This window comes from Habropoda laboriosa, unplaced genomic scaffold, assembly GCF_001263275.1.
Source record: "Habropoda laboriosa isolate 0110345459 unplaced genomic scaffold, ASM126327v1 scaffold33, whole genome shotgun sequence".
NCBI classification, from domain to species: domain Eukaryota; kingdom Metazoa; phylum Arthropoda; class Insecta; order Hymenoptera; family Apidae; genus Habropoda; species Habropoda laboriosa.
Genome location: NW_017100187.1, coordinates 3,259,117 through 3,270,357, shown reverse-complemented (window position 1 = coordinate 3,270,357; position 11,241 = coordinate 3,259,117). Strand labels below are relative to the sequence as shown.

The following is an 11,241-nucleotide window of genomic DNA, read 5'->3' as shown; positions in this document are numbered from 1 at the left end:
AGAGATACTGGATTGTACATGTGTATATACATAAGTATGTAAGTACACGAGCGAACACTGAACGAGCATCGATCTAACTAAATAGATACAATTACCATCGATTATCCAATGTGCGCTTGGGCTTGCTATACGTTTCTCCGAGTTTATTGAGAGATTAGACAAATTTCTTGTCACCTTTAAAGTGAACCGAGTGAGTGAAGAAAAAAATAATAATACGACCAGCGCGATTTCGACTTAGAAAGTAAATACATAAAACGATTAGGTGCGCAGGGTATCGAAGGAACATACGTACGACCCTGAGATTCATCTTGCGGTTGAATAGAATCAGGTTGGCTATACGTATAATGTAACCGAAGACGAGGCTCCCGGCCATCCAAAGTTCGGAGGCCCTTTTCGAGCTTAATACGGATCATCCTACCTTTTATCCGTCTCGAATGAAAGATATACTTAACATTTACCGATCTAAACAGCCCTGTAGAAGACCTCTCTCTTCGTTTCAATATTCGTTGTGAATCTGCGCTGTAAATTCAATAGATCGAACACTGTGAGTAATCTCCTCCGTTGAATTTTTCCTGAGGTGAGGTGAGGTTAGGTTAGGTTTTCACCATACGTGCAATTGACGCGAATTCTCGCGGCTGAAAGACGGAGGAGAGAACGAGTGATTCGCGGAAGGAAGGAAGGAAGGAAGGAAGGAAGGCTAGAGCCGGTGCGAATTTCTAATCGTGAAATCTGAGCCGGTTTCGCTCGTCCGTGTCATTCCTATTCTTTACCCTTGTCCCCCTTTCTGGTTGGTTGTGTTAATATGTAGAAGAAATTACCAAATTTTCACGAGTCTTTCCATGCGAGAGATGGCGCGGGGCAACAGATTACGTACTTCTCAATGCGTTGCTTTCTGTGTACCTACATAACTACCGTACTATCGAGAGAATTTGCTCATTTATCACGACAATTACGATTACTTCTAATAATATGTAAGTATAAACAGACATGTACTGTCCGTTGGAAGGATCGAAGAAGTTAGTTAGTAGATGAGTAAATTGGTGAATGAATGAACGGGGGCCGATGGTTTCTGGCCCGTTGTATGTAGTCTGCCTCGCATGCCATCGTACATATATGTTATTACGATATCTCTGCCGCACTTTTATCTTATCCTTATAGTTCTTCTTGAGTAAGCACATTTATGGCGCGCTTCACTCGAGCGACCTCGGTTCTCTCTACTCGTACACGCGCGCACCTATACGCACGCACATTCTGCCACTCTTGCCCATTTTCTCTTCAATTTCATACATGTAGTATGCCTACACATTTAAAAAAGAAGCAAACATTCGTTAACCTATATTTACATGTACACGTGTGCAAGCATTTTTCTTTGATTACGCCTGTTCGCAACGCAATTTTTATAATTTCATAATTACAACGAGGATAGGGACAAAGCTCGATGAGTAACGATAACTGAATTCTAATATACATATATGTATGTATTTATGTATCCATAGCATCGATCTAATAGAAACGTAGAAAACTGCTTGTAAAAATGTATCGACTGTTGTGACAAGACCAACGCTGATTGCGAGCTGTGAATTCTAATGTATGCTAGGAAGACACACATATCCTACAAATGAGAAGAAAGGAAGGAAGATGTTTAATGTGAAAAAAATGACTGGATCCAGATACGCATTGTTGATTCCGTAGCTTACTTTTACGTTATTTGCTCGTGTTAGCTACTCAGGTTACTTGGCTAAGAATCTATCGCGTTAGAGATTAATCCGTGAGTCGACGTTGATATCGATCTCGATTTCGAGCAAGTGAAAATACGCGTGGCGTTAAAGTTTAAAAGCTCTGTGAGATGCGCGCTCCCATAGTGTGTATACATATATGTACCACTTTGTCCAATCGCCTCTCAATCGCCAAAACGGCGTCCTCCAAGTGCGAATGCACCACTTTCGAGACGTACAGCACCGCCTTTCTCTCCAACTCCCCTCTCATTTTTCTCTTCCTCCTCTCTCTCTCTCTCTCTCTCTCTCTCTCTCTCTCTCTCTCTCTCTCTTCGCCTTATTCTCCTCCTCCCTTTCATTGTTAAGTTCATGCATTCTACGCTACTTACCAATTCGTCTGTAGATCGATGTTATATAGAGTTGAACTAGCCAAGTTGTAAGTACTTAATACGTATAGTGGCTGAAATTGCACACTTACAATGTTACTGCGAAACGAATGACAATGCTTGATCATTTCTGTATACCTACATGCAAAAAATATACGGATTTTTCTGCCAGCGAGCAGATTCTCCCTTTCTCTCTTTAATATGGGACAAAGTTGGAATATAATTTAACAGAGGTACTCTCGTAAATGAACCCAGCAGATCACAGATGTTGTATGCGTCGCCCGATCGATCAATCGAACGAACGAAAGGATTCACGATTTTAACTGAGGGTTCGTTACTTTTTGCAGAGACTCGTTACGCATGGACTTTCGCGCCTTTTCGAGAAGCCACTCTCTTTCGCGTCCCCTTATGGCTTCTCTCGACTCGTTCTCCGAACCATCGGTATTACTATGAACATGGTGAAAAGGAAAAGGAAAGAGAGAGAGAGAGAGAGAGAGAGAGAGAGAGAGAGAGAGAGAAACATCTCTGGAACCGCACTCGTCGCGGCACGGTGGCGCCCGTAGGGCGCCGTCGCACACTCCCTACTGGCCGCTACGATCACAGACCAGGTATGTACTTTCAAATTTCCAGTTTCTACCGTCCAGGTGGTAAGATTAATTTTTTTCATTTCAACTTATTATCTCAAGTTAGACGGAGCGAGTTTATAGAGTTAGATAAAGTAAGAGGAACTGTGTTTTAATGTTACGATAAAGAAGCGAATAGAACGTTACGGATCGGGTGAATTATTTGATTCAAAGTATCGAATGAAATTAGCGGTTTGATTCAGCGACCAATTATTTGATAAATTAAACGTCGATCATTTCACTTTATCTAAGAAGCGATAAAAGGTGAGTGCTGCTGTAGCTGGGTACTGGTACATCGCCAAAACTGCGATAGAACAATCTATCTATACGAACGTTTACCAACCCATACAAAATTGCTTGTATGGTCGTCGAAAATTGTTCAGGTTCACGCATGTAAATATGTGTAAGTAAATATTTCGATGGTCGGGTTCGGTCGTTCGAACAAAGTTCCGGGGCGCCGTGAATGAAAGGTACACTGCTGACACGTGCATATATGTATCTTTGTTTCTCTCTTTTAAGTTACCTTAAACGGCTGTCTTCGTTCAACAGCCGAAGTGCTAGAACCAGCCCTCCAATAAGCTGTCAGTTCTGTCCGTAGAGCGGCGGAAAGAGCCGAGGCTGATCAGCCTGCGCTTTACGGCCGACGCGGCTCGCCCTACGTCACAGTGAAGTATGTGCTCTCGAATGTAGAAAATGGCTGCGCTCTCCGCTACCCCGGGTCGGCGCGGATGTAAATACGGCCTGTGGATCAGCTTAGGAGTGTTTATCGCGAGATTCGTTTGTGGTGAGTAAACCTGTGAACCGTTTCGCGATGCCGTTTGCTACGTGTGTTTTATCGAAAATTCCAAATGTATAACGTGCAATGTACCAGAGAATCGATCGGATGCGGAGTCTCGACGCGAGAACGATTGATGTCTGCTGCTGCTGCTGCTGTTGACTATTCTTCGTCTTCTACCATACCAACTACCACACACACACACTCTCTCTCTCTCTCTCTCTCTCTCTCTCTCTCTCTCTCTCTCTCTCTCTCCTCTCTCTCTCTCCAACTCTCTCTCTTTCTCTCCGCTTCTCCCTGACCCTCTCTCTTCGATTAGTGATGTTTCAACACCGCTTCTCTTTTCAACGCGTTGACAACAAACAACACACATGGCTCTCGAACGTTTTACGAAAGATCGTGATGCGATGCGATCATCGTCGTGTCGGTACGCGTTTGTTAAATTGAATCTTTTGGCATGAATGAAAAAAAATCTTTCGTTGAAGAACGATTTGCTCCTCCCGTAACACTTGTCGTGAATTCTTTTTGACACATACACACACGTGCGCGCGCGAGCGAGCGAGCGAGCGAGCGAGCGAGCAAGCACAGGGAGAGAGAGGCGTTTTGCTTTTATCGCGTATTTACCAGTTTCAAGTGTCGTATAAAAGAAAAAGGAGGAAGGTACGGTGTTGAAGTGACGAATAGTTTGTCGTTTACCGTGCACGGTGAGTGTATTTTTGCGAAAGAAACCCTTATACCAAAGTAGCACACGCTCTTTCTTACCCTTGGCTCGAGGAAAGGAGGCGGAGGAGAAAGAAAAAGAGCAGAGAGAAGAAAGAAAGACGAAGAGGTTAGGCGTTAAGGTTAGGGACTGAAATACCAACGACAGTCTTACCGCTTTTGCAGCTTCTCGCACTCCTGTTCGCAGTATTTCCTCCAACTTTCTTGTACGCACTTTTCTTTCCCTTTTTCCACGTGACTCGAACCCATATTCAAATGGTCGTTTCACGTGTGCCTATCCTGTATTTCTGTCTACTAGTCGCTTGTTCCTCCCTGGCTTCTCCTCAGGATTAATTTTAGGCGTCGTCCAAGTTGCTTTCTCAAAAGCGACCGATTTCTCAATCTCGAAATTCGTTCGTTTCCCTTTCAAACGATTCGACGACACTCGCTCGCTCCTCTCTCCTCTCTCCTCTCTCCTCACTTTCAGATATCATTCATCCACTCTACCTTCAAATCTTCTTCAAATTCCTTCCTTTTCCCACACTTCTACTTTCCTTCCTCTTCTTCTTCGTTTTATATAATATCTATGTAGAGCTTTGTTCCATTTGATTTCACACTGACTCGCACAGTAGAACGTGTAAATACGGAGGTTGCTCACATGATAATGATACGTATCGTGAAAGTGAGCAAAACTCCGATGTGTCACAGTGTTTGGAAAATAATTACTGCATTTACCACAAGGCAAAGTACAAACTCGTCGAGAATATTGTACAATTTCATATTTATTATTACAATTGTTCCGTTAGAAAAGATATTCTCCACACGATCGAATAGGGCAGTGATTAGAAATTGCAAATTTTTTATACTATTTCAGTTCTTTATTAACCTTCATTTTCTCGCGTTTACCAACCAATGTCTTGTGAAATATTCGATGTATCGTACTGCAAACGTGGAAAGTAATTGCTCGCATCTTTTTTCTTAAACGCCTTTTCTTATTCCTGGTTTGTTTTGCCGCGCACGCCGAATGCGGCGCGCACACGCGTGTCGCTACATATGTATAGTACTTTATACAGAAATCATGTGAAAACATACTGTCACGTATCATCGTGATTAATTTTAATTCGTCCTATTTCTTGTTTTTGTCTGTGATTGATGGATGCAATCGAAATGGAATGTTCTGTATTAGCATAGAAAACCTGAAGTGTTGTTGATTTCCAATCAACTACATACTACAATGTAGTATCGTGTTTCATTGATACGTCATGTGATTCGTAATCATGAATCCATCATACATATATTCCTTACCATATTTTCGTAATTAATCAGAAGCAGATGCTTTTTTTAATATGATAACAGACGAAAGTGTAACAGGAAAAATGGAACTCATTGAAGAATTGGTAAAGAAGAGTAAATACACTCTACTACGCTACAATTCGTTCTCGAACAAATCTTTCTCAATGTCCAAGATAGAACAGAACGCCGTGTACTTTGCTTCGTGTCGTAGAATACAGCAGGTAACATTGCTGTTTTATATGAATTGTACATTCTCCTGAGAAATTGGTTAGATTAGGTTGCATCGTGTCATTCGTTGTAATCTTCTTGCGGGATTACGTGTAGCAATTATTTCGCAGAAGCCACGCGCGTGTATGGAAAAAACGTCGTCGAGACACACGTTTGGTCAAGTTTTCTGAAGAAGAAGCTATGCAGCACGACTCTGTTCTGCCTTTCTCGTCTCTTCCGAACCTCAAAAAAAGTGTATACCAAGTACATATATGTATACTTACGTACCTACTTACCTACTATGTATATCCTTTTAAAGTGTTTGTTGCACGACCTTAAATAAGACCTTGCCTTTTTTTCTAATTTACCAACGCCGTGAAATCTTTCGAATAATATTCGACATTCGTTTTGCTAATTTCTGTGATATGTAAGTATGTATATATGTACCGTTGTACTATTATACTTTGTGAGATGATAAAGGGAAACGAGAAAGAGAAACGAAACGAGATCGAACGAGTACATTCGCGCTTGGAAACCACTGTAAAGCGCGTTTACCTCTCTTGGAAGTTGTCGGATAATCGTGCATTGGTGAGATCCTTGTACGGTGCGATCGGTATACGCGGCGTTACATGCCGTAGGCTAAGAAACTGCTAAGATATACACAAACACACACTCTCTCGAAAAACATTTCATTCAAGGTTGGATTATTGATTGTTAAAACGCGGTTAGAATTAGGAAGGAAGATTATGTTGAAAAGAATAGAACCTTCAAAGATAATCGCTAGAAAAAGTCAACGTTCTTTGAAAACACTGGCGTTGATTATTTTCTGCCTGCTGTGTCGTTTACCTCAAGTATATGTATATGTAACTGCGTAATAAATGGGTATGCTTTTTCATTCTCTTGTCCTCCATTTCCAAAACGGTTGAAAAACGGAAAGGAAAAGGAGCGAAATGATCTTTCATCCAAATATTCAACGATATAAATAGAGCGGTCACCGGAAAATAGACACAAGGATGTAATTCCGCGACGGAAGATAAGCGTTTGGCGGTTTACCTAACCGTTTCTCCGCTCTTCACTTTTTCCCCCTTTTTTTCTATTGTTTCTACCCAAATCTGCTCATCCAACCATCTAAGTATGTACATTAGTACTTTCATCGCAACTTTCAATGCCTATTGGTATCGCGCGCGCGCAATCTATCCAGCAGGGCCTCGATTTCCAAAAAATATTTTACCCCAAGGCTATTTATTGCAATACACGTTATAAACTTTGTACTCTTGGTTCATTCATTCACGCAACATACACATTTCTCCAACATTTTTACGCACGATAGATAACCTTAAAACCGCATCTGCTTCTATGTACGTCTATATGTTCACATATCGATTGTATCTCTAGTTAATTCTATCAACTTTATCCGGTACTATTGCAATATCCAACAACCCTCTTTCTCCCTCCTTCCTTCATGTATCGTTCTCTCCTACAAGGTACCGAAGACGTAAGTAGTAGTAGTAGTGGTAATAGTAGTAGTAGTAGTAATAGTAGTAGTAGTAGTAGTAGTAGTGGTAATAGTAGTAGTAGTAGTAATAGTAGTAGTAGTAGTAGTAGTAGTAGTAGTAGTAGTAGTAGTAGTAGTAGTAGTAGTAGTAGCAGTAGTAGTAGTAGTAGTAGTAGTAGTAGTAGTACAATAAAAGTAAGTAGTTGCTCTTGCAATCGAAAGAACTACATATTTATTCTTTTATTCTAATACATTCGTTATTTGGAGAAAAGTGGCAAAGGAAAAAGCGTTTGGGCATACACTGGAGATTTCTGATCGTTGCAAGAAGTTTACCTTGCTTTCGTTTCTAACAGCCTCCGTGTCGTAAAACTCGATGATTATTTGTCTATACATACATACTTAAGTAAGTATGTACAACCTCTTCCCGCGTATCCAACCAATATGTACATACAGTTAGGATTTCTCCTTGCCAACTTTTACTTACCTAACCTGTCTTCAATGATCTCGCGTTATATTTTATCGGTATACCGGATCTTTTTATTAATTTCGTTTATACTTTCATACGAAACACTTGTTGCGGTGTGATATCATGGTTTTGTATCGCATGTCGTATTAATTATACGGATGGAAGGAGTGAAACGATAATTACAATAATATTTGTGGGTACCAACGTATAACGTTAACGATTCAAACTTATTCTTTCTTTTTCAGCATTAGGAATTACTTGCTATTGCGAAGGGCACTGTCCGGACGATCGACAAAATGGAACTTGCGTAGGGAGACCTGGTGGTCATTGTTTTAGCGCCGTGGAAGAAGTTTGGGACGCAGAATCGGGAGAATATGTACCAGAATGGTCGTTTGGCTGTCTACCGCCTGACGAGCAAGGTTTCATGCAGTGCAAAGGATACCTTGTGCCACACCTACAAGGGAAAAGCATAATATGTTGTAACAAGAGTGCGTTATGTAACAAAGATTTATATCCTGAATATAAACCCAGACCTACCGCAGTACCTAATCCTATGGCCATAGCATCGGGTGCGCCACTTATAATATTGGCTACCATTTTGTCTGTATGCTTAATGGTAATTTCAATAGCTATGGTGATCATATATCACAGATACAGAAGGAAAGAAAGGGGCCCTTGCCTAGTGCCATCTCAAGGAACGCTCAAAGACTTTATCGATCAGAGTAGTGGTTCTGGATCAGGATTGCCTCTTTTAGTACAACGAACTATTGCTAAGCAGCTAGCCTTATCGCAGTGTGTCGGGAAAGGACGTTACGGTGAAGTATGGCTTGCGAGGTGGAGAGGAGAGAAGGTGGCGGTGAAAGTATTTTTTACACTGGAAGAAGCATCTTGGTTCAGGGAGACGGAGATTTATCAGACAGTGTTAATGAGACACGATAATATTTTGGGTTTCATCGCGGCTGACATCAAAGGAACAGGATCTTGGACACAGATGTTATTAATCACAGACTATCACGAAAGAGGCTCGTTATATGATTATTTACAAACTACTGTTCTAGATCATCCTAGCCTACTAGCAGTATGCCTTTCAATTGCATCTGGAATTGCTCATCTCCACACTGAGATTTTTGGTACTCGGGGAAAACCTGCTATAGCTCATAGAGATATCAAGAGTAGAAATATTTTAGTAAAAAAAAACGGTGAATGTGCAATCGCCGATTTCGGTTTGGCAGTTAGATATATAAGGTAAATAATAATGATAATAGTAACAGCCTGATGACGAACACCTGATGATAGAGACATCGATAAAGGATCGAATAGTGCAATAGGAATAATGAAGCTTCTCGTTGCAGCGAAAGTGGAGAAATCGATATCGCATCTAACACACGAGTGGGTACCCGTCGATATATGGCTCCAGAAGTTTTGGACGAAACCTTAAACACATCTTCCTTCGATGCGTTCAAAATGGCAGACATGTACTCGGTTGGCCTTGTGCTTTGGGAAGCATGTAGAAGATGCGTTACAGGTGGTAAAAGTTCTATCGTGGAACCGTATGCTTTACCATACCATGATGTTGTTCCAAGTGATCCAGACTTTGAAGATATGCGGCTAGCAGTTTGCGTGAAACGGTTACGTCCAATAATACCAGCACGATGGGAAAATGACTCAGTACGGTTCAAATAACAACAGTATACAAATCCATATTCAAACCATATAATAAGATTACTTTTATATAACCGTAATATTAACATGTTACTTTATCAATATTAACGTTACTTTTGTCTTTTCTTTTTACAGATCCTGTTTGCTCTGAGTAAGCTTATGGCCGAATGCTGGCATGCGAATCCTGCTGTTCGTTTAACAGCGCTACGCGTGAAAAAGACAATATCAAAACTACATATTGATAATGCCATCAAAATTGTATAGTGTTTGACGATATTCGTCGATTCTGTTCTATCTTACTACTAGTAGCTGAAAAACCATTTCTTCCCTTGTAAATAACCCGGTGTACATAGATTTATCGACAGACTGCTGCAAGCCTGAAGACTGAATATTAAGATTTAAAAATACATGAAACCGTGTATGAATGGGCGAATTCGTGTGATCGTGAATCAAGTCGCCGTGAATCGTGAAAGAAATTTTTATGAATGAATGTTACACATGTATATTTTTTTGTTTTTAAGTGAAACGCGCGACAAAACATTATGTGGTCAATGTTTTAACGTGCTTCACTGTGTTGAAGTTTGTTGAATATATAATCAACGATGGCTACTACTTAGAAAAGGTGTTTTTGTTTCAGCCAAACTGAGAAGAAGAAAAAAAGAAAAGAAAAGAATTGTTCTAATCTCTGAACGCGCATGATCGCGGGTTGGGAGGGGGTTAAACTGAATCGAACAGTAAACATTTCTAGAAAAGTGAAAATTCTTTTGATAATAGAGTTTCAATTTACTGTATCTTTTACCAGTGTTACGAATTCATACGTATTAAGGTCCCACCATTAACAGAGCCATGCTAATGTACGTTTACATGTTCTCTGAAATCGATCACCGTCAAAAAATACGATATTATATATATATATATAAAGTGCGCATATAATTTTAGTCACAAAACGCGGGATACATAGAATTTTAAAATAATTCATAAATACAATATTATAAGGACGATTTTTACGTTAGGAACGTATAAAACATGTAGCGAATCAGAAATATAAGCATTTGAAATATTCTCATATGTTAAAATATGATGGGTGTACGTGTAAAATTTTCGACGAACATGTTAGGCTACGTATTTCATCACCGTTCTGTTTTTTGTATACGTTTCACTACGTTCACTTTTAAATTTTAAGCTAAGAAAATTATTTCCTTGTAATATTGTTTTTCGTTGCGTTCATTCTTAAGTACTGTCACTCTTTTATATCACCCTGTATTATCTGTATGGTATATTATTTATGTCTTTAAGTTGTACAAATGAGATGTAATATTTCGTTGAAGAACGGTTACAAGTATGTTGTCAATTTTCAAATTTCAGACGTACGTCATGCCAATGCAATTATTCTCCCCCGTGGTAATATATTTTCTGTGATTTAGTAATCTTTTTTTTTTTAGTAAAGATGTGAATAATTTGGTTTATTCGAAACCTGGTGAGTAATTGGCTCGGCATATCGGTAAAGTTTACAAGGACTATGAATTGTACAAATTTTCATCGAGAATTTTTTAAAAAATTAGTACTATGACACCAAAACAGGCATCCCGGCTTTCATTGATTGATTACAAGTCATCGTTATTGCATGCGATGTGTATTGCGTGATAAATGCCACTGTTGAGTAATACCGTTTCGTTTTTTCTTTTTTTTTTTTCTCTCTTTCTCTTGTTTTGTTTCTTTTTAAAGACGAATTGTACTTGCATTAAAACTATAGTTGATAGATAGTTGATTGATTGCAAATAATGTAATTTATATCTTCAACAAGTATATAATACAAAGATACAATATTTTCGTTTCTTCTCGCGATTACATACATAGAATGTTGTCCTTATTTTTTTACTTTGACCACTTGAAACTATTGTACTTTAAGGAAATATCACT

General features: G+C 39.6%; 1 protein-coding gene across 2 annotated transcripts; it reads left to right on the top strand.

Annotated features, from left to right (window-relative positions):
* Positions 1 to 3,404: 3,404 nt before the first annotated feature.
* On the top strand, positions 3,405 to 9,748 carry LOC108579539 (bone morphogenetic protein receptor type-1B). Of its 2 annotated transcripts, none has more exons than XM_017943100.1 (4): positions 3,405 to 3,508; positions 7,905 to 8,904; positions 9,012 to 9,327; positions 9,457 to 9,748. In XM_017943100.1, the coding sequence occupies exons 1-4, from the start codon at positions 3,418 to 3,420 to the stop codon at positions 9,583 to 9,585; spliced, it is 1,536 nt and encodes a 511-aa protein (XP_017798589.1). In that variant the 5' UTR covers positions 3,405 to 3,417; the 3' UTR covers positions 9,586 to 9,748. The 2 variants fall into 2 exon arrangements, with proteins under 2 accessions (XP_017798589.1, XP_017798590.1); XM_017943101.1 differs by lacking the exon at positions 3,405 to 3,508 and adding an exon at positions 4,148 to 4,203.
* The last annotated feature ends 1,493 nt before the right edge of the window (positions 9,749 to 11,241 follow it).